Source organism: Xenopus laevis, chromosome 1L, assembly GCF_017654675.1.
Source record: "Xenopus laevis strain J_2021 chromosome 1L, Xenopus_laevis_v10.1, whole genome shotgun sequence".
Taxonomy (NCBI): domain Eukaryota; kingdom Metazoa; phylum Chordata; class Amphibia; order Anura; family Pipidae; genus Xenopus; species Xenopus laevis.
The window spans coordinates 159,821,532-159,843,564 of NC_054371.1; the positions used below are offsets into that span (position 1 = coordinate 159,821,532).

Consider the following 22,033-nt stretch of genomic DNA (forward strand, 5'->3'; position numbering starts at 1 on the left):
GTTGCCCACAGTAACCAATCAGCAATTAGATTTGAACAGTCACCTATAAGTTAGAAAATAAAAGCAAAGATCTGATTGGTTGCTTTGGATAACTTCACTGCTGATGTTTGTGTCCAGTGTTAAAATATATGCTCCTTTGTTGTCAGTTCACAAACGAAAAACGTTTCACATATTCAATGTTTCTCTCTTTCCTGTGGTACAGCCACACAAATACCTACTTTTGGTAGGGCATACATAGCCCAACTTTCTAGAGCAGGATGAGGTGATGTAGTAAAGCAGATAATTGGGCTTAAACAAACATATTTTCAGCAAATGTCCTTTTCCCAAAATGGGTACACTCTAGGCAGGTTCCATTGCTTCTTACAGCTAGTCCTAGCTTTGGGTACAGTAGCCTGGTACAGGTATGGATAAAGAATTATTTCCTATTGTGTCCTTGTATGACATGGACAATACACATTCACAGTCATACAAGCTGTGACATCTGCACTAAACACCAGCAGTCCCATTTATCATGTGATGTGGTTGCTGTTATTATTTAGCACTGCTGTTGGGTTTCACTTTATGAGAAACAGAATCAACCTGTCCCTGTGGTTGATTCTGCACTCCAGCTGTGTGGCCAAATAACACCACAGTGTCCTCAGGGCTTGTAAGAACAAAATCAAATGAGTAATGACCGTAATACTAAGTCAATGAAAGTTCTGTAATACCTGTGGTATGTAAAGGCAAAATATTGGATTTTTATGGTCTTTGTTTTTCTATAAATATCCAAATTTGCATAGGAAAGCCTTAACAGAGAGCTTTGTTTATCAGCATGTTTCTTTGACAGTGAAGAGTATTCCTTGAAGTTTAGGGCTTCACGTTCCCATTTCTGTAACATCTTTAAAACCTTTTTGAAATGGGACCCAGGTAATTCTAGGAAGTCGGCTTTGTGACACAATTACATTTACTTTTATATATTGTCTGTTAAAGCAGGAGGTTTCTCTGCCCTGTACAGTATGGGGAACTTATTTTAGGGCATGCACAAACAAATTTGACGTTATACTGATTCTTTAAAGGAGAACTAAAGCTTAAAGGGATACTGTCATGGGAAAAAACATTTTTTTTCAAAATGAATCAGTTAATAGTGCTGCTCCAGCAGAATTCTGCACTGAAATCCATTTCTCAAAAGAGCAAACAGATTTTTTTATATTCAATTTTGAAATCTGACATGGGGCAAGACATATTGTCAATTTCCCAGCTGCCCCAAGTCATGTGACTTGTGCTCTGATAAACTTCAATCACTCTTTACTGCTGTATTGCAAGTTGGAGTGATATCATCCCCCTCCCTTCCCCCCCAGCAGCCAAACAAAAGAACAATGGGAAGGTAACCAGAAAGCAGCTCCCTAACACAAGATAACAGCTGCCTGGTAGATCTAAGAGTAACAATCCATAGTAAAAACCCATGTCACACTGAGACTCCTTCAGTTACATTGAGAAGGAAAAACAGCAGCCTGCCAGAAAGCATTTCTCTCCAAAAGTGCAGGCACAAGTCACATGACCAGGGGCAACTGGGAAACTGACAAAATGTCTAGCACCATGTCAGATTTCAAAATTGAATATAAAAAAATCTGTTTACTCTTTTGAGAAATGGATTTCAGTGCAGAATTTTGCTGGAGCAGCACTATTAACTGATGCATTTTGAAAAAAACATGTTTTCCGATGACAGGATCCCTTTAACTAAAGAAGTAGGTCAGAAATACTGTATATTATGTTCTTGTCTTCTATACCAGCCCGAGCCAACCACAGCCATTTCGCAGTAAAGATCTGTGCCTTTACAGATGCCCCAGTAGCTCCCCATCTTCTTTCTCCTGATTCACTGCACATGCTCTGGGCTGCTATAGTTACACAGCTCAATATACTGAATATATTAGGTAATCCTTTGTGAAAGATTTGGCCAAATACTGAACCAAATCCAAAGCTTAATTTGCAAGTTAGGGGCAGGAAGGGTGAAAGAGAATTTAAAAAAAAAATGTTTTTCTGTTTTCTGAAAAGTCAAGTGATTTTAAGGATTTGGATTTGGTTTGGCCAGGGACGTGAATTTTGGTCGTTGTAGATGTGCTTGGATTCTGTTTTACCTCTATACATTCCTGCTTTGAATGTAAAGTACCTGAATTATTTGTCATTTGTGCTGTTTCTTGATTCAGACCCTTGCCCTTGCTTGTGTTCTGTATAATTTCCACACATATTGACTACTTTATAATGTCTGGATATGATTGGACTGTGTATAATATCTGTAAATATCTGTGTGCTCTTTCAAACCTTTGAAAACTGTATTCAAACAGAGAAAATCTGTTTTGGTTTGTTCATTTAAATCTTAATACTTTTTATGTAAAATACAAGGAAGAGATGAAGTCTTTGCGAACCATAAAGTGTTAAGCACTCCTGTATTTGACCTACCCCAAATTCCAATGTGTGGGTGATCTTTACAGACACACACCCTGTTAGTAACCTTTGCTCCCTGGTGTTCTGGCTCCCTGCCGGTATCTCGGCTTGATGTACTAAGAATGGCTTATGTTGTAGATTCCGCCCTTTGACTCATTTTGTTTCAGCTCTTTGCTAAAGCAACTGGCCCTAGGGAGCTGTGCAGTGAATTTGGCTGTTGAATTGTGTGTTAATGGGTTGCATTTTCATTTTACTCAGTTAAGGCAGGCTTCTAAGGTAGACGCAATCTCTGGTGATCACATGGTTCATAACCCTTCCTGCTGTGCTGGTTTCTGGCTTAACCTGTTTTACGTGATAGTGATGGATATCACTTTCCTGTGTCAGTGCTATTCTCAGTCTTGCACAGATGCAATCAGGAGCACAATTGGCTATATCCGATTATCTTACTAGTGTTTCAGAAGGTTGGATACAGGTTTGGTGTTATGCTTTTGTTAATATGCAAGATAAACATAATAATAATAATCCATAGGTGTGTATGTGTCTAAGAAGTGATTGTGTCAGAGGAGAATTGTCTGAAAAAGCATATTGTACATTGCTGTCTCCTACTAAGCCCTGCCACAATCGCTTCTTAGGTGATTTCACAGTGGCCATACAGGCTCAGATTAAATCGTCTTAAATTTACCTTAGTGTTTTGATAATCTTGACTGATATCCATGTCCTACGGAGGAGCTTTTTATAAGTAAAAGAGAACCTGACGATCTGGGGATTTTGTGAACTAAGTAATATGAGCTAGTTGTTCCTATCAGTAATAAGATGAGAAACAGATTTTCTGTTTGAGTTCAGTGCAACTGTGGGATTATCACCAGCTTGGCTTTGCCTACAAATATTCATCTGTACTTACATGATCACTTTAAATTGCAAAGTTACCATAGTGTGGCAGTTCTGATTAAACATTTTAATCAGGAAACTTTGTCTGAAGATATTTCACAATTGCATTCCAACAAACTGAACTTATTTTTTTCCCCTTAAAAAAAATCTAAAGTAAAAATAAAATGTAAATAGTATCTAAATACTGGATCTTACAAACACAAAGTAGTGCTACACACACACACACACACACTCACCGCTCTTTGCAGCGTCGGGTGCCGTCTGTGACTCTGTTGCCCAGGTCTGATTCATGCACAAGAAAACACCTCAGCAGCACTCCGACTATGGCGAAAAAATTGTTGCTATAGTCGGAGTGCTGCTGAGGTGTTTTCTTGTGCGTAAATACTGGATCTTGTTAGTGACCTGTCATGGACCCAGTGCTATAACTCTTTATCTTTTCAGCAATTCGCCCTTTTTAAATTGCTGACAAGACCTGCTCTTTAGCAAGTGGAGGACTTGAAAAGCAGTGCTTGGTTGGAAGAAAGCTGCTGCACCGGTTTCAAATCTTATAGGGACATAGAGAATAATATTCTGAGCAGGGTGTATTTGGACAAGCCCAGCGAGAAAGAACTACAGATTTTCCAAAAAGGGAATCAAACTTGAATACCAAGAAATACACTTCCCATATCACAAGTACAATAAACAAACCTTCCAAATCTGCATAGCTTTGCATTAGGGATGCACCGAATCCACTATTTTGGATTCGACCAAACCCCCTAATCCTTCGTGAAGGATTCGGCCAAATACCAAACCGAATCCGAATCCTAATTTATATGTGCAAATTAGGGGTGGGAAGGGGAAAACATTTTTTACTTCCTTGTTTTGTGACAAAAAGTCACACGATTTCCCTTTTCCACCCCTAATTTGCATATGCAAATTAGGATTCGGTTAGGCCGGGCAGAAGGATTCTGACGAATCCTGCTGAAAAAGGCCGAATCCCGAACCGAATCCTGGATTCGGTGCATCCCTACTTTGCATATTATACATTGTTTCAAATTTATTTTTGAAAACATTGTTATATATATTAATTTTACATAAAGGATGTATTTTATGTTAATCATGTAACTGTGCAGTTCTGTCATGCTGTATTGCAAAGTATGGTTCTAGCTTTCATTAGAGCTTTCTGTTCCTGGGTTTCCAGATTCTTTGTCTGAAATTCTGTTTACTGCAGTCTAAAAATGAACCTTTTTCTTTTGGTGACATTTCTGTGGAAAAAAGGCCCATTGGCAAACAAAAGATAATTGTTGTGCACTGCTAATAGTAATTATTGTGGGCTAGAGATGTTTTTGGTAAATTTTTCATCCAAAATGCATTTATCTACTTTTTGGGCTACTGTCATGCACTTGTGACATGCACTCGTGACTTGTGACAATTCCCAATATTTTGTGGTGAGGATAAAACATGATCCTGCAAATTAGCCTGAAACCACTAATTAGTGACAGATAACAGAAGCTAAGCGAGGTAGAAGAAATGAAACCACATTATGATGAAACTATTAAATACCATTTTGTTACACTGTAACTTAATGTAAGTATCACAATGAGTGTGTAACATTGTTTAGGTATTCATAAACATTAATACGGTATATTTTAAGCAGAAATGTATATGGTAACATCCGTTTGTGAATCTAATGAAATATGGAGTTTGAGGTAGCAGGATTGTTAACCCTTTCATTGTCAGCCAACTAGATACAAAACACATGCATGAAATGACAAGCAAGTTTCAATATTTTGTGGTCATTTTACAATCATTTCGATAATCTATATATTTTAGCACAACATAAGCCTTCTAAGTATGCCTAAATTATTATGTGACTCCATTTTTGTTATAAATGTTATCACTGTAAGTTATATGATGTAAGTAGAGATTGTAATTAATTGACAAAATATGTTTTTACACACAAAAGTAGCAAGAAAAAAATCTTTACTAATAAACTTCTCAAGAATTATTCCTATACATTTTTGGGGAGTCTGTACTCCCCATTTGCAGGTGCAGAGTTTCATTAGAGAGGGTGACCTTTTAAAGGGGTGGTTCACCTTTGAGGTACCTTTTAGTATGTTGTAGAATGTCAAATTCCTAGCAACTTTGCAATTGGTCTTCATTATTTATATGTTTTGTGTTATTTGCCTTTTTGTTCTGACCCTTTCCAGCTTTCATATGGGGTTCACTGACACCATTTAAGAAACAAATGCTCTGTAAGGCTACTCATTTATTGATATGGCTACTTTTTATTACTCATCTTTCTATTCAGGTCTCTCCTATTCTATTCATATTCCAGTCTCTTATTCAAATCAATGCATGGTTGCTAGGGTGATTTGGAACCTAGCAACCAGATTGCTAGAAATCTAAAACTGGAGAGCTGCTGAATAAAAAGCTAAATAACTCAAAAACCACAAATAATAAAAAATGAAAACTGATTGCAAATGGTCTCAGAATATCACTCTCTACATCATACTAAAAGTTAATTCAAAGGTAAACAACCCCTTTAAGTACACTTAAAGAGGGAATGTACGTGTTTCAGAGCAGCTTCACACTAGACCATTTATAGTGCCACAGCATTGCGTATTAGCTAAATCTTTTTATTGTATTTATGTGTGGAAAGTGCAACCTTTTGCCCCATAGATGTTGCAATACAACACAGACCATTTGTATAGCATTCAGCTGTGGAAGGCACTCTGTGTCGAAATAGGCCTATTTTCTTTAACTTGGCCCTTGCCAAGAACCGGGATTTGATTGTTGCACTAAAAAAAACATTTAAGCAGTGTAAAACCTCTAGCTGATATGGGTACACAAGTAGCGCTATATAATTAAATAAAATATAATTATTGTATTTTGCAATGATCAGTACTGAGGTTTAGCGCTGAATATATTGTAGGCATCAGTGGGCCTCTTTCTCCATATGTCAGGGCTGAAAAATACATTGACACAGCAAAATAGTACAGTACCAGAAAGTATATACAGGTACAGAATCCATTATCCAGATTACAGGAATACCATCTCCCGCATTTTAATCAAAAGTTTTGAAATTCATTTCCTTTCTCTCTGTTCTCTGTAAAAAATAAAACGGTACCCTGTACTTGATCCTAACTAAGATAAAATGAATCCTTAATGGAGGCAAAACATTACTATATTTAATGTTTTGATATACTTAGTATGGAGATCCATATTACGGAAATATCCCTTATCCAGGAAAGTCCCAGGTCCCTAGCATTTTAGATAACAGGCCCCATACTTGTATTATTTTTACATAATTTATTCCAGCCAAAAAATCACCTTGCATTTTGGTACTGGTTACAAAACAAATGCCTGAGCATCGGCCACCTTTTGGCACTCTACCCAAACATTTGTTTGCACTCTTCCTAATGATTCTATTGACTTATTAAAATTAGTATATGTATTGATTCAGTGTGCTTTGTTTAGTACATGTATAATGTGCTGATGGTATTTAAAAAAAAAAAAACCCTTTATAAGTGTTTGCAATTGCTGTCAGGACAGGTTATAATGAAGCAACTACTGCTTGTTCCCCATAACCTGCACTTCTGCTGTGTAACTTTTATCCAGCTTATGCTGGTGCTTTTTTCATTTTGCTATAATTAATTATTACTTAAAAAGGTGCTTATTTTTCAATATATATATATATATATATATATATATATATATATATATATATATATATACAGTATGCATCATATATGTGAATGACAGGACTGAAATAATGTGTATGACTTTTCTTCAGTAGAACTTACGTTCATTTTGTGCAAACAAAGCAAACAGCCCATATTCTATGTGTTGTAAGAGCCCCTAACAGTTAGATGATCACAGAAAACCACATTCAAAACTTTGCATCCGTCTTTTTTTACTTTAGGTACCAAACTGCAAAGCTTTTCTAAAATTAGCATTTTTCTCAATGAAACTCACCTCAAAAATTATAAATCATGTTCACTATTGCCAAGCACACACAACAAGCACTATTATGTCAAATATGTTTGTACATAACCTGGATTCATCAGTAACGTTTCTTGTATTCTAGTTAATGATACAGAAATAAAAAGTACAATACAATCACCCAAATTAATAAAATATATGATCATGCGATGTGACCTGGTCAGTCACAGTGCACAAATATAGTTTTATGGGCAAAAAAAAGTAATGAACAGCAATACAGGACTCAAAATGTGATAAAGTCTTTCAAACCAATAACATAAAAACAAGACAGCGTGATTAGCGTTCAAAGTACCTAATCTAGTCATGCAGTGCAATAAATGGCTTTTTAGGGCAAAAACAAGATACAAAGTAGTAAAATGTGTACACTTGCTAATGGTGCATATGTGTATGCGAGTATGCAAAAAGGTGAAGAATTGTGCAAAGTTGAATGAAAGCCAGAAAAAGTTGGGTAGATCGGTAGGTAGATAAGTAAATTTATTTAAGGCAAACCGGAAAACTGTGCACAATAATTCCCTTGCATAATGGCCCTATTTTAACAAACAGATTTTATCATATATAATTTTGAAATATGACATATTGCCAGTTTCCCAGCTGCCCCAGTCATATGACTTATGACATGTGCTTTGATAAACATCAGTCACTGTTTACTGCTGTGCTGCAAGTTTGACTGATATCACCCCCTCCCTTTCCCCCCCCAGCAGCCTAACAACAGAACAATAGGTAGGTAACCAGATAACCGTTCCCTAACACAAGATAACAGCTGCCTGGTAGATCTAAGAACAGCAGTCAATAGTAAAATCCAGGTCCCACTGCAACACATTCAGTTACATTGAGTAGGAGAAACAACAGATTGCCAGAAAGCAGCTCCATCCTGAAGTGATGGCTCTTTCTGAAAGCACATGACCAGGCAAAATGATCTGAGATGGCTGCCTACACACCAATATTACAACTAAAAAATACACTTGTTGGTTCTGGAATGAAATTTTATATGGTAGAGTGAATTATTTGCAGTGTAAACCGTGTAATTTACAAATAAAAACGACACCATAAAAATCACGACAGAATGCCTTTAATGTTGAACAAAAGGATATTGTCCCTTTAGGAGCAGTTATGTGTGAGTCTCAGCCTTATTTATTGTGTGCATTGAACTCTTTGGCATATGAGTGGGAGCTGTCTAATTGCATGCCTGGACTGCATTCCACCTCATACTAACACAAATGATAATTACTTTCTATAGGCTCTACAGGGTAGTACTGTACAGTAATAAATAACATAATTTAACATCAGTCTGTCTATGCCCTGTTTTTCCCAGTGCTATCACAAACTGGATGAGCCCATTGCAGGAAACCATGTCCCTTGTGGGTTTTCTTATAGACATAGTATAGTATAGTTTTTTTTGCAAAGCAGTGGTTTTTCAGACATTTTGAGTTTAAGCTTCCTTTGTAGTCAAACATTTGGTCAGAGCCCACCGTAGCTCAAAACAAATTTTTAAGTTTATGAAACATTGGGCCTCATGTCAAGCAGGCTTGAAGTGTTTCAGGTAAACCCCTTGTGCTCTAAAATAAAGAGAGCACGGCATCCAGAACAAGGTGAAAAGTGCTTTGTGTTCTTTTAAATTAAAGGTCATAACCAGTATTTATTAATAGGTTTATAAAGGAAAATTTAAGTAAATGAACATGCAACATGGCTTAGCATTTTATTCTCCACAAGATGCTAGTGTAGTAGGGTAAACAAGAATAGAAGGATTTAGATCTGGAGAACCAATCATTTACTCTATACAGATATCTAAAAGATTGAATGCAGTAAATCGCATAGGTAGAATGAAACAAATGCACTTATGCTTCTAGAAAATTGGTTATTACTATTTAAAGATTAATATATTTTTAATGTAAGATATATAACTTTAACTTATGCAATGATGTTTAGGTGTAAGTTACTTTGTTGGTGGATAATGCCACTTTTGCTTTGAGAAGCCTGGAAATGTAAATTGCTTATGTATTTTATGTAAACCTCTTATATGATATAAAAGAACATAACACTATTTAAGTTTGTCTGCTTGTGTGTTGTGTTCCCAGTGGAGCTAAAGTATCCAGTCCTTTGCTGCTATCTTGATTCGTTTATGGAAACTCAGGATTTATTGAAGGAAACTGTCTGGCTGTGCTTTCTTGAACACATGGTTATATTATATGAAAACCGCAAACAATGGAAAAAATATGCTCATACCTAATTTTACCTGTTTTTCTGTTGCTGTGTGTTCTCCCTGACTTCTAGATTTTTAAAATTGTATTATATTTTCTCCTCGTCAATGCTATTTTAATTTATTTTCTATCCACTATATATCTATTTACTGTCTGTCTATCTTTAATTGATGTGCAGGTTGCCTTGAAACCTGCAGATCTTTTGGCCCAAAGGATTATTTTGGCCAACTAAAGGTGTGCAAGTCTCCAGAGTTCAATCTAGCTTTAAATCTTTCAATGTATGGCCAACTTTAGTCAGATATTTTGACCGCTAATCATAAATATATGTATGTAAACCTCTTTCATGTACAAGATACTAACACTCTAATAACTCTTCATGGCTTAGAATTTTCATCTTATTGTGCTTTTACAGCCATTTTCACATCTTTTGGTTGTCATTTGAGCAGAATTCCAATTATTTAGATGACCTTGAAAGCAATATTTTAATAAGCAGTAAGGCCTGAAGTTAAAAGCAAACTAAAAATTTCCTTTTAGTTTGAGGCACTATAGATTTTGGAATATACCAACGAGAGGAGTTTGATTAATGCACATTCTTTTAACTAGTAAATGTATTATCTATGCAAATACTTTTTATTTTTTAAAGGGGGTTTAAGCTACAAAGTTATGATCATAAATTGGTTAGCCACCATACCATGTCAAAGTAGACCGCATATTGTGGTCTTACATGTCAAATGTCATCATGCATAGAGGTGCCAGCCAATTAAAAACATGACCTGAGGTCAACAGTGTATATGCGTATATGCATTTACACAGACTACTAATGAACTGTGAACAGGCAATGTGCATTAATCAATCCCCACTTTTGTGCATTTGTTGCTTATTTGGCTAGATCAGTTGCTCTTCCATTGCACTTGGAGTGCTCCTGCAACCCCACTTTTTGGGGATTCTGGAATATGCAGTTTGTCATTAGCAAGTTGATCTCCTCTCTACTAAAGAATATATTATTAAAGCAGTTTCTGTTTACTTAGAATTGTGCTGGTATCAATGATCTGTAATGGTAATGTATTGTCAGTTTCCTGGAGTCCAGTCCCTACTGCAGTGTTATTCAAAGCAGGTATTGATACTCAATGTTTTGTTTCTCAGCATTTGCATATTTTACTTGTGTTGAAATGTGTTGTCCACTCATGGTTTGACCATTCCCAGTTAGCAGGCCAAAAAGAAAAATCCAAACGATTGTTTTTAATATGACTTTTTTTATTGATTAATAACATTCACTTTTACGTGGTTTTATTCACATTTTTTGTCTCAAAATGATGGTAAGGCGAGGGCAGAGTACAGTTAAGAGGGTTGTGTGTGATTTGTAAGGTTGATAAAAGGAAGGATAGTTTTAGTTGGGTCTAGGATGGAGAGATTGAATAAAAATATAAAAGCTTGCTTTAGCTGTATAAGAGTGGAATACAAAATAATCCGTGAATATATTGTGGACTTAAAGGAGGGGGTGATTGTTGTTCCAAGTTGAAGAATGGAATATAACTACATAAAAAATAATAATAACATGATGATGAGAAACAATGGAATATGATACAGATAGTAGGCATACACTAATTGTGTGTAATTCGATTGCAGCCGTTCAGAAATTAGTCAAAGCAAATTGAATTTATTAAAAGTGTCCCTGAGTTTTGAGTTTGCAGTTAAAGCTTCTGCCACACTGGGCTGGTTATTGGCCTGCATATCTTCGATGCTGAAACGAGCAAGTGTGCATTTTCACACTGAAACCTGCTCTGTGTGTTTGCACCCAGGCTGGTACAGTGACTGGTTGCAGATGCAGGATTGGCTGATACACAGGCCAAGAGTCAGCTTTATGTGTCAATAGCCGTAGACTTAGAAGATATCAGATGAGTGGTAGCAGCATTTAAAAAAAGTCAGGAAGTGAGAGTAGACACATGTTTCAAATGAAGAGCAACAATGTAGAGACATGGAGCATTACAATTTAAATAAATATGGGCAGTGATAAACATTATTTAATGTCTCTTAGTCAAATGATTAACTTTTAGTTGTATTTTTATTTTTCAGTATCGTTGGTTTGATGGTTACAGCCACTTTGGATACTTTCCATATGGAGTACTAGCTCGCAAACACCATGGCAACAAAGGTAGAACTCACTTCCCCGTTGTCATCAAGAACACCTCAAGCCAGTCTAAGTGACATACTAAACGAGGTTAATACTCCAAGGACATATACTAGTCCTCTTTCAGATGCAAGTAATAAGTCAAATGATTCCAGTTTAACAAGCCCTATTATTACTGCAGAAACTGACAATCTTGCTTCTAAATCTGTGAGCATGCTCACTGTAAGATCAAGACCAAGACTTTCACCTAAACCTTTTTCAAAGGAAAAACCTCCAGATTACCGAATTGGTAGAAATCTGATGCCGTTTGTTTCTAATGATACTCCATCTCGACTGGCTACCAGTACATCAGAAAACAAACAGAATAATGACAGTGAGAGAATGAACCGAAGAATTTTCAGGGACTCTCAACAGCAAAGCATTGAAGAAAAGGAAGCCACCAAAGCTGTAGCGGCATCATTTGCATCTACTGCTGAAATTCAGATGCAGAATCCCTCTAATCTTGGCACACCAACAAATACTGCAGAGAATGTTGCATTTACTTCACGTTCAAATGAAAAGGAACCAAGCCCCAAACCTGAGGTTCCAACCAAACCCCCTGTGATATCAAATGCATTGGAAAAGTTGCAACCCAAAGACACAACATCACATCTCCCAAGTTCTAGAATATATCCTTCAGACGTAGCAACTGAGAAAAATAACAAATCTTCATTAGAGTTTGAAAGTCAAGACAGCTCATCTGTGAGAGCCCAGCTAAGGCCTAGACGCCGTCCAGTGTCTGCTGTCTTTCTAGAATCTATAAATGATCCAGCTCCAGACCGTTCAGAAGCTACAGATGAGAAGACATGTGGTAGAAAGCCAAGACCTCTTTCTGTGGATCTTACAGCAAAGTTTGAAACCAGAGGATCATTAGTGCACAAAAATAGTTTTGATGAAACCAAGGAAAATATGCCTTTGAAAAAAGATCCAACTTGCTCTAGCATAACTGAGGAAAATTCTGAACTTTCACTAAAGCAAGATGGTGGCCTTCATGAAGTTCGAAGTAAAAACCATGGAAATGGTAGCAGCAGGTGTCAAACGACCACAGAGGTCTTTAACAGAAATAAACAATCTGAAACCTCAGTTAAGGAATCGGTCCTCAATAACACAACCAAAGAAAAGAAGGACCAAGATTTCGGTGATGGTGGTGAAACTCAAAGCAAAGTACATTTGACAGAAAAAAGTAATGCCAGAAGTACACTACAAGAAGGAAAGCCTCTTTTTCCTGAAAGTCAAGTGCAGCCTTCAGATGATATTGGCATTACACCTGGAACCATTAATAGGCGCATCAGCCTTCTTTTAGCCAATTCTGGTTCCTCAGTGGAAGTATCTGAATCCTCTACACCTGAACAAGGCAAGGGAAGTTCTAATGTCCAGCAAAGGATTAGAGGGTATTCTTCTGAAAATGTTGAAATAAAACTTAGCAAGACACAGACATTTTTACAACCCCAGGACCACTCTTCAGAACTGACAAAAACGTATGTATTATAAAACTCCTTATGGCTTTGTCTTTTTGAAATTTCAGCCAGGTTTTCTAGCTTATCGAAATTAAAAAGTCTTTGAAAATAGGTATCTTCTTATAAACGTAACATTAGTTTTTCTTAATATGAAATGCATTGTAGAAAACCTGCTGTTTAAAACCAAACCTCTTTTAGCTTACTGCATTTAGCTAATGAACAGCTCTGTTTTGTCTAATGACTATATGCATGGAAAAATGCCTTTATTGACTTAAAGACTAAGCTGGGGGAACAGGTTTGAGCAAGGGTCTAGCTGTTGTATTCCACAGCCTTAGGGAAGTATGCCAGGCACTGTAATGGGAAGTCTTTTACACCTTCTGTATGCTGATTATTTGTTGGATTGTAGCTGTGCTGGTTTTGGGTTAATTTGGGTAATTAAAGAAACTGTAACATCAAAAAATTATATTGTTTTAAAGAAATAAAATTATAATGTAATGTGGCCCTGCACTACTGCTGTGTTTACTTTAGAAACACGACTTTCTCAGTTGGCCCTACCTGTCGGTGCAGGACGACTGGGGTTAAGTTGATCCTCTCTGGAGACAGGACAAACTGAAAAGCTTTCTCCTGGCTCCACCTCTTCTTTCAGTTTGTCCTGCTTGGAGGCATTCTCTCTCTTCTCTCTCTCTCTCTCTCTCTCTCTCTCTCTCTCTCTCTCTCTCTCTCTCTCTCTCTCTCTCTCTCTCTCTCTCTCTCTCTCTCTCTCTCTCTCTCTCTCTCTCTCTCTCTCTCTCTCTCTCTCTCTCTCTCTCTCTCTCTCTCTCTCTCTCTCTACACAGCAGCATGGGTGTGATCATCAGATGATGTCATGTGCCTTTCAGCGCCATCATCAGCGTTTCTTCCAGGTTCAGGAAATCTGGGAGAGTGTCTGAGCCATTTAGTTTGGTTGGCACGCAGTGAGGACACGCTTACTATACACGCGGTGTTGCACTTCAGAGCAGCCGCGCTCCCATATTAGATATGCACAGTGGGGACACGCTCCTCATTCAAACGGTATGGCGCATCAACATTTTAAGCACTACTACAGCACTGACTCTTCAGCTACTAGCCACGGTTACCGTAAGAGCGCTGCCATTATTAAGGTACAAATTTTTCTATCATGGCCAATCCAAATGAGGAGCTAATGTCCTTGATAGTGGAGATTGATCTCCCAGACAAGCCATGCAAAGTCAAAGCTAAAGTTAAAAAGGCAGTAAGAGGCCAGACTAAGCAGAGAGATCACTTCTATCCACTTCACTTCCACCTGTAAACACTACTCCAGCACAACCATCTACTGATCTATCACAGCTTATGTCCTGGATCTAATCCACTATACATACATCTGTTAAACAAGCAATATCTTTTCAATCTCTACTACCTTCAGGAAAGGTGGAAAAGTATTTTCCGGTATGCAGATCCGATGCCAATTATAGTGAAGCACAATGGCAGCAACCAGAAAAAAGTCAAATATTCTGCAAAAAAAATTTCAGTTCATACCCTATACCAGATGACTACAATCATTGGGACAAAGGTCCCAAAGTGGACCCACCTATTGTCAAACTAGCACGCAATACTACTTTGCAGGCACACTAAAGAATCTGATGGACAAGAAAATAGATTCGGCCCTCAAACGTGATTTTCAAAACGCAGCAGCCATTTTGAGACCAGCAGCGGCATCTACCACAGTGGCAAAAACTGCAAAATATTGGTGCCAAGAGTTACCAAGACAACCTCCAGACTCCCGAGATTATTAAACACAGGAGCCGGAAAAGATTAAAGGGGTGGTTTACCTTTAAAGTAACTCTTAGTATGTTATAGAACGGCCAATTCTAAGCAACTTTTCAAATGGTTTTCGTTATTTATTTTTTATAGTTTTATAGTTGTCTTTTTCTTCTGATTCTTTGCAACTTTCAAATGGGTTCGCTGTCCCCTTCTAAAAAAACAAATACTCTGTAAGGCTACAAATGTATTGTTCTTGTTACTTTTTATTGCTGATCCTTCTATTCAGTCCCTCTCCTATTCACATTCCAGTCTCTTGTTCAAATCAGTGCATAGTTACTAGGGGAATTTGGGCCCTAGTTACCAGATTGCTTAAAATGCAAATAGAAGGGCTCCTGAATAAAAAGCAAAATAACTCAAAAACCTTCAATAATAAAAAATTAAAACAAATTGCAAATCGTCTCAGAATATCACTCTATACATTATACTAAAAGTTATCTCAAAGGTGAACATCCCCTTTAAGGCTCCACTGTCTTTCTTAGGAGATGCAGCTATGGAAATGGCTAAGACCTCAGCAGCATCCATTTCAGCTTGCAGAGCTCTGTGGTTATGACCATGGCCGGGGGCCACTGCTTCCAAACACAAACTCACATCCATTAAGTTCAATGGGTCACAGCTGTTCAAACCTGAATTTAAACAAATAATCTCGGACGTAACAGGTGGCAAGGGCGCCTTTCTACCACAGGGCAAGCGACCCAGACAAGAATTTTATAGGCCATGGTCCTCTAATAGCAGTCAACAGACGAATCCTAGATCTCAGCCCCAACCTCAGCCAACCAAGAGGTTCAAATCCCCATGGCAGAACCAGCCCAAATTTGCCCACAAACATACACCAGCAAAAGGGCGCGATTCCTGACCCCCACGGCCGCATTCCAGCTCTATCTCCAGTAGGAGGAAGGTTAGGCGACTTTACATGAGAATGACAAGACTCCGTAACAGGTTCTTGGGTACTAAATATTCTAGATCACCGTTACACCATTCCCTTCGCCAGAAAACCACCATAACACAGGTTCGTAAAGTCGTCCATACCATCTGATCCTACAAAAACAAAGAGCCCTCTTCATCAGCTGCTAGACAACGAGGTAATAGCGCCAGTCCTTCTAAAATTAAAATTTCATGGATTCTACTCAAACCTCTTAGTAGTGTCAAAAAAGACGGCTTCTGTCCAGTTCACGACTTACACCCACTGAACAGGTTTGTAAGATACGAATGAATCAAAATGGAATCCCTTCCATCAATCATAAAAAGCCTAAAACCAAGGGTGTTCATGACCAAGATTGATATCAAAGACGCTTATCTTCATATACCAATCAACCAGTTTCACCAGAGGATTCTTCAGTTTGCCATCAGCCACCGACACATCCAGTTTAAGGCTCTCCTCTTTGGCTTATCTTCTGCAATCAGAGTATTTATCAAAGTACTGGGGGTCCTATTGGCAGTCCTTCGACTCAAAAGAATACAAGTTATGACGGCTCAGAAGCCATGTCTCACACAAGACAATGCCTGTTTACACTTCAGAGCCACGGTTGGTTAATAAATCACACAAAAAAAAGTATGCTACAATCGACACAGGCAATAGAGTTTCTAGGGATGCACATTGACTAAGAACAGAAAGGTGACTGCCACTTCAAAAAGTGCTGGGCTACAACACACAGCTCAAGACATCATCATTCAACCTCAGCCATCAGCATTAGACATCCTCAGACTATTGGGACTAATGGCAACCAGCAGTGCCCTTCGCAAGAATCCACCTACGTCCTCTCCAATGGGAGTTTCTGAGACTGAGGAACAAAGATCATCAAAATCTCTCCCAATCAATCAATCTCTCGATTGATAGACACCGGTCGCAAAGATTGGAGTGCGTCATGGCCATCCCAGGTGTGCCAGGGCACGTGGTCTACTCAAGAACTCAGACTTCACATAAATGCCCTAGAATTGAAAGCAGTTTACTATGCACTCCTGCATTGGCAGTTAGGAACAAAAAGTGCTTCACCACTTTGAGTAGTGTCCAACATCATGTCATGGACGGAATTCCATCAGGTCCTCCTATCAGCAATCTTCATTCTGGGGTTCCTAAATTGGGAAGCAGATTATCGGAGCCACTCTGGACCCGTGGGAATGGCATCTAAAACCAACAATCTTTCAACAATTAGTGAAGAAATGGGGCATTCCTTGCGTGGATGTCATGGCATGGCATCACAGCTCAATGCTCAGCTTCCAAGATTCATGACAAAAGTAGACAATCCCATGGCAGTAGGTGTAGATGCACCTCACATGGCAATGTCACCTAGCGTATGCATTTCCTCCCATACTGCTTATTCCACCCCTCTCACATAAAATAAGATTAGAAGGAATCCCCACGATTCTCATTGCTCCATGGTGGCCACGCAAAGCGTGGTTTGCAGAGCCGATACAAATGTCGGCAGCGCAACCATGGTCACTTCTGTTACTCCCAGACCTTCTGTCACAAGGACCAGCACAAGCAGAGCACATAAACAAGCGGAATTTGCTGGTTTGGCTGTTGAAACCGACCTAATTCGCACATTGCTATCAGCAAGAAAACTATCCACAGCATCGGCTTACCACGGAATATGGAACATTTTTATTAACTGGAGCCGAGAACACAACATTCCTTGGCAGTCATGTCTTTCCGCTCACATCTTAGACTTTCTACAAGATGGAGTAGAGAAAGGCCTTAGCACTTAGGCTGTCAGAGTCCAGGTGTCTGTCCTATCAGTCCCATGTCATAAACAATGGGCCTCTGTACTGGAGCTTAGACTGTTTTTTCAGCCACTAACGAGAATTTGCCCACCGAGGCAAGACCCAGTTCCTGCCCTGGGACTTTGATTTAGTGCTTCAAGCTCTCCAAATTCCACCCTTCGAACCACTTGCCATGGTGGACCTAAAGTTCCTGTCCTGGAAGGTAGTTTTCCTCCTTGCCATCTGCTTTGCTAGATGATAATCAGACCTGGCAGCATTATCTTACCGACAACCTTGGACTATATTTCATCAAGACAAAGTGGTCCTCCGAACAGTTTCTTCTCATCTTCCTAAAGTCACATCAGACTTTCTTATCAATCAAGAAATTGTACTCAGCAATTACACACACTAGATGCAGTAAGGACTCTTAAGTTCTACATTCACAGGGCCGCTGAATTTTGAAAATCTGATACCCTGCTGATACTTTTTGGTCCCAACAAAAGAGGGCTACCAGCCTCAGAACACTTGATAGCTAAATGGTTAATAGCAACCATACAAGAGTCCTACAAAACTATGGGACAAGTAGCACCTTCCCAAGTTAGAGCACATTCCACTAGGAAGGGCAGCTCCTCATGGGCAGTACACAACAACGCTTCAATGGAAGCCGTTTGCAAAGCGGCTACTTGGAGTTCATTGCACACCTTTGCCAAGTACTACAAGCTAGATGGTATGGCCTCTACAGCAGCAACCTTTGGCAGGAAGGTGCTACAAGCAGCAGTAGTTAATTCAGTACTAATGTTCAAATGTTTTCATGTTTCTTACAGTTCTTTATAATGTCCACCCTTTTTGGACGGCTCTGGGACATCCCCACTCGTCCTGCACTGGCAGGTAGGGCCGACTGAGAAAGGGAGATTTTCTTACCTGAAAAATCCTTTTCTCATAGGCCCCTACTGTCAGTGCAGAATCCCTCTCATGGGGTGCCGGTTTTTGCTGCTCGATCATCAAGTTGGGTAGGTAGTTAGGTTCTCCACTGTCTCCACTGGCAGGCTTGGTTTGCTAAACTGGAGGAAGAGGTGGAGCCAGGAGGAATGAGGGGATTGGAGAAAGCTTTTCAGTTTGTCCTGCCTCCAGAGAGGATCAACTTAACCCCAGTCGTCTTGCAGGTAGGGCCTATGAGAAAAGGATTTTTCAGGTAAGAAAACCTCCCTATTGTTTATATAAATAAGCTGCTGTGTAGCCATGGGGCAGCTATTCAAAGGAGAAAAAGCTCAAGTTACACAGCAGATAAGCTCTGTAAAACAAAATGTCATCTGTTATCCACTAATATAGCCTTTTTTCAATTTCCACCATTGCTACTCAGCAGCTTGTTTAAATGAACTATAGTGGTGTTTCTGAAGCAAACACATCAGTTTTATCAGTGCAGGACAACACTACTTGATACTTTCATTACTTTAAAACACTTTCATTTTGTGGTGAACTGTAGTACTTTATATATAGTGTTGCATCTCTTTTTTTCTACTCTACATTATGGATATGCTGATGATATTATATGTTGCACAGCAAAAATATAGATGTGATTTATGAAAGGTTGAACATATCCAATATGTTGCTGTTGCATATAATGCCACACTGGTGAGGAAATAAAGGCATGTTATATACATTCAGGAGGGCATTCATATTGCTGCATGGTTGACTGGTGCAGAGTAAGCACCTTGTGGGAGAGACCTTAGTCACAGATTAAGGACATCTTTTGTTCTCCAATCTAAACTGGAATCTTTATCCTCATGTTTGAAAAGAATAGTCTAACAGCTGGCCCAACATGCCAACAGGGAAAAGATGGCTGTTTTTTGTATCAGACAAAGTAAGAACCGTGGGTTTCTTTTTAGTTAATTTATTCGAGTCATATTTCTTAAACTGTTTGTGATATCATTTTATATCCTGTTGCTGACTGACTAGGGACCAAGCATAATGGCAAGAATTGTTGCCTCCATTTTTATTGTTTTTAACTGGTGGTGTTTTTTTTCTTTCTGTGAAGGGGATTGGCTGCTGCCACTTCCGCATAAAGTGAAACACACCACTTATGGAAAGAAAGTTCAGCTTGTTTCACATATGATCAGTTTTTGTTATGAGTGCTGCCAGTCTTCAAGAGACATTAATACAAGAAACAATGAGTTCAAATTTGCACAAATGGCAGCCTGCACACTAGAAATCACTAGGTGTTTCTCCTAGGTGCAGTGTATTAGTTCTTGGATGTAGCATTAAGAAGATAGGTTGACCTATTTAGTGGAGTAGTAAAATATATTGTATTCATTTGTTTTTTATTTATTCTTTCATTTTGCAGACTGTCAAATTCACAACCAAATGAGGAAATAAAAGAAACAAAAACTAAAGAACAACAAACTTTCAATGTATCATCAGACTCAAAGGTACCTCCTTTTATCATGTCACAGACCTGAAAGCGTTAAATAAACTTATAATACAAAATGCATTTTATGGCAAATACCTACATTGTTTTCCCAGGCCTTAGCAGTGCCAGATAAAATGAATTATCATTTAGAGCAGTGCTGTCCAAATTCTGTGGTACAGAGGGCCGGAATTTTTCCTGCCAACATGGTGGAGGGCTGATAATGGAAGCCAGTGTTAGCCATTCCCTATTTTTAAACCACACCCACTTTAAACCACACCCTTGTTACCACAAGACCATGTCCACATTAATTGTGGTAGTACACCAAAAAACCAAATGGTTGGTGCTCACTGCAGGGATATCACTTATCACTCATATGAGAAAAGGGGACCCATCACCCAAAAAAAAATATTCAAAATCCTATTTTATCACATTAGTCAAGCAAAATGAACTTTAATTACACTGTGTAAATTATTTGAATCTTGTTTCCTTCAGTCTGGGAATTCATAATTATAGCAAGCAGGCAGGAGCCATTTTGTGGACACTGATATTAAGGCAAGTCTTGCATCATCTCAGAATCTTGTTTGTGCACCAGAATGGGGGACCCGATGTCCATCCCCATGCCCTGGCTGCACAATTAAATGGTGAAGAGAACGGGGGAATGTAGGGAGAGCAGTGACATCTAGGAAGTGCTGAATGGAAAGTGAAAGTAATTGTCTGCCCCGCCTCTATGCCTGAAATCCATATGTCACCTCCTTCCCTGTAGATAACACGGCACCCCCAGCACATGATTAAACACCTTAGGGACCCCTAACAACAAATGTCAAATGCTAACAAAGCCCCAGAACAAAGCTTATGTTCCACAGGCACACTCAAGAAACAAAGGTATTTACAGATTTCAAAGACGCTGTTCACTGAGTAAATTTTTGTTAGTGTTTTACATGTCCTTTAAGATACTGTATCCTGTAATCATGTGAAAATGCTTCCTTCTGCATTTTCACATAATTACCTAATACAGTTGTAGATACCCACCACCACCAATGCGACGGTATCTTTAGGTGCTTTGTCACCTGCATAGCTAGTAATTTCACACAGACAACAAAGATCTATGGGGGGCCTGAACTAAATGTTGGACCCTAAAAAGGAGGTGTGAACTAAAATTCTGAAAAACAGGTGCCTTAGTTTGTGGTGTTTTATCATTAGCAGGCTCAGTTTCTCCTGTGCAAATGTGAAGGATTTGTGAAATTCTTTTTTTTCTTTTGCAATTTCCTAAAAATCTAATTTGTGATTGGTGATTAAAAAAACCCCAAAAACGACTAAAAAATCAGTTTATTAGTGCTCCGAAATTTCCACACCTAAAATTGTGATAGTGGCAATTTAAATAAGTCTAGCTTTTTGTAATGAGTTATTTCTACGATGATGAGCTGGCTTTAAATTCATGCTTCAGAGCAATGAAGGAGCTTTAAAAATACATTTTCGTTTACAGCAACTTTTACACCATGCCATGATAAGTGTCTCCTAGTGCTTTGTGCAACAGTAAACAATGAAGTGAATGTACTGTAGGCACAGAATTCTGACCCTTGGAACACACACTCTCATTATAATACTTAGCACGTAGGGGAAGTCACAAGCCTGAGAAGCTGCTGTAAGGCTGCTGGGGTATTTTTGGCTGCATTAATGACATGATCAGTTTTAAAAGCCAAATTTGTTTTTAGCAAAGCCATTTCCTGCTTTCTTTCCCAAGATTGTTGTGGGTTCAGAATAACATTGTGGGTGAAGGAATGATACTGACCAGTTATGAGGAATCCATGAATTTTTAGGAAAGTCACAAGGGAAAGTAAAAACAAAAGAAAATGTTATGCAGCATATTTGCTAAATCTGCCTTCAGTTAGTGCATTCCAGTTTGAGTTTGTGTCCCACACAGCAGCATTTCTACTATTTTCTCAGGATTAAACATGCAAAATAGTAATTAATTAGATGTTTTATTTCTAAAGATGTG

The 22,033-nt window shown here is 38.5% G+C and overlaps 1 protein-coding gene across 4 annotated transcripts in view; it reads left to right on the forward strand.

Moving 5' to 3' along the window:
- LOC108715698 overlaps window positions 1–22,033 on the forward strand; it is a 129,356-nt gene that overhangs the window by 14,150 nt on the left and 93,173 nt on the right. For all 4 annotated transcript variants that reach the window (XM_041566100.1, XM_018261105.2, XM_018261095.2 and 1 more), the window contains exons 2-3: window positions 11,565–13,136; window positions 19,972–20,056. In XM_041566100.1, the coding sequence (XP_041422034.1) occupies window positions 11,632–13,136; window positions 19,972–20,056 (1,590 nt within the window). In that variant the 5' untranslated portion in view covers window positions 11,565–11,631. The remainder of the gene's footprint in view (window positions 1–11,564; window positions 13,137–19,971; window positions 20,057–22,033) is intronic.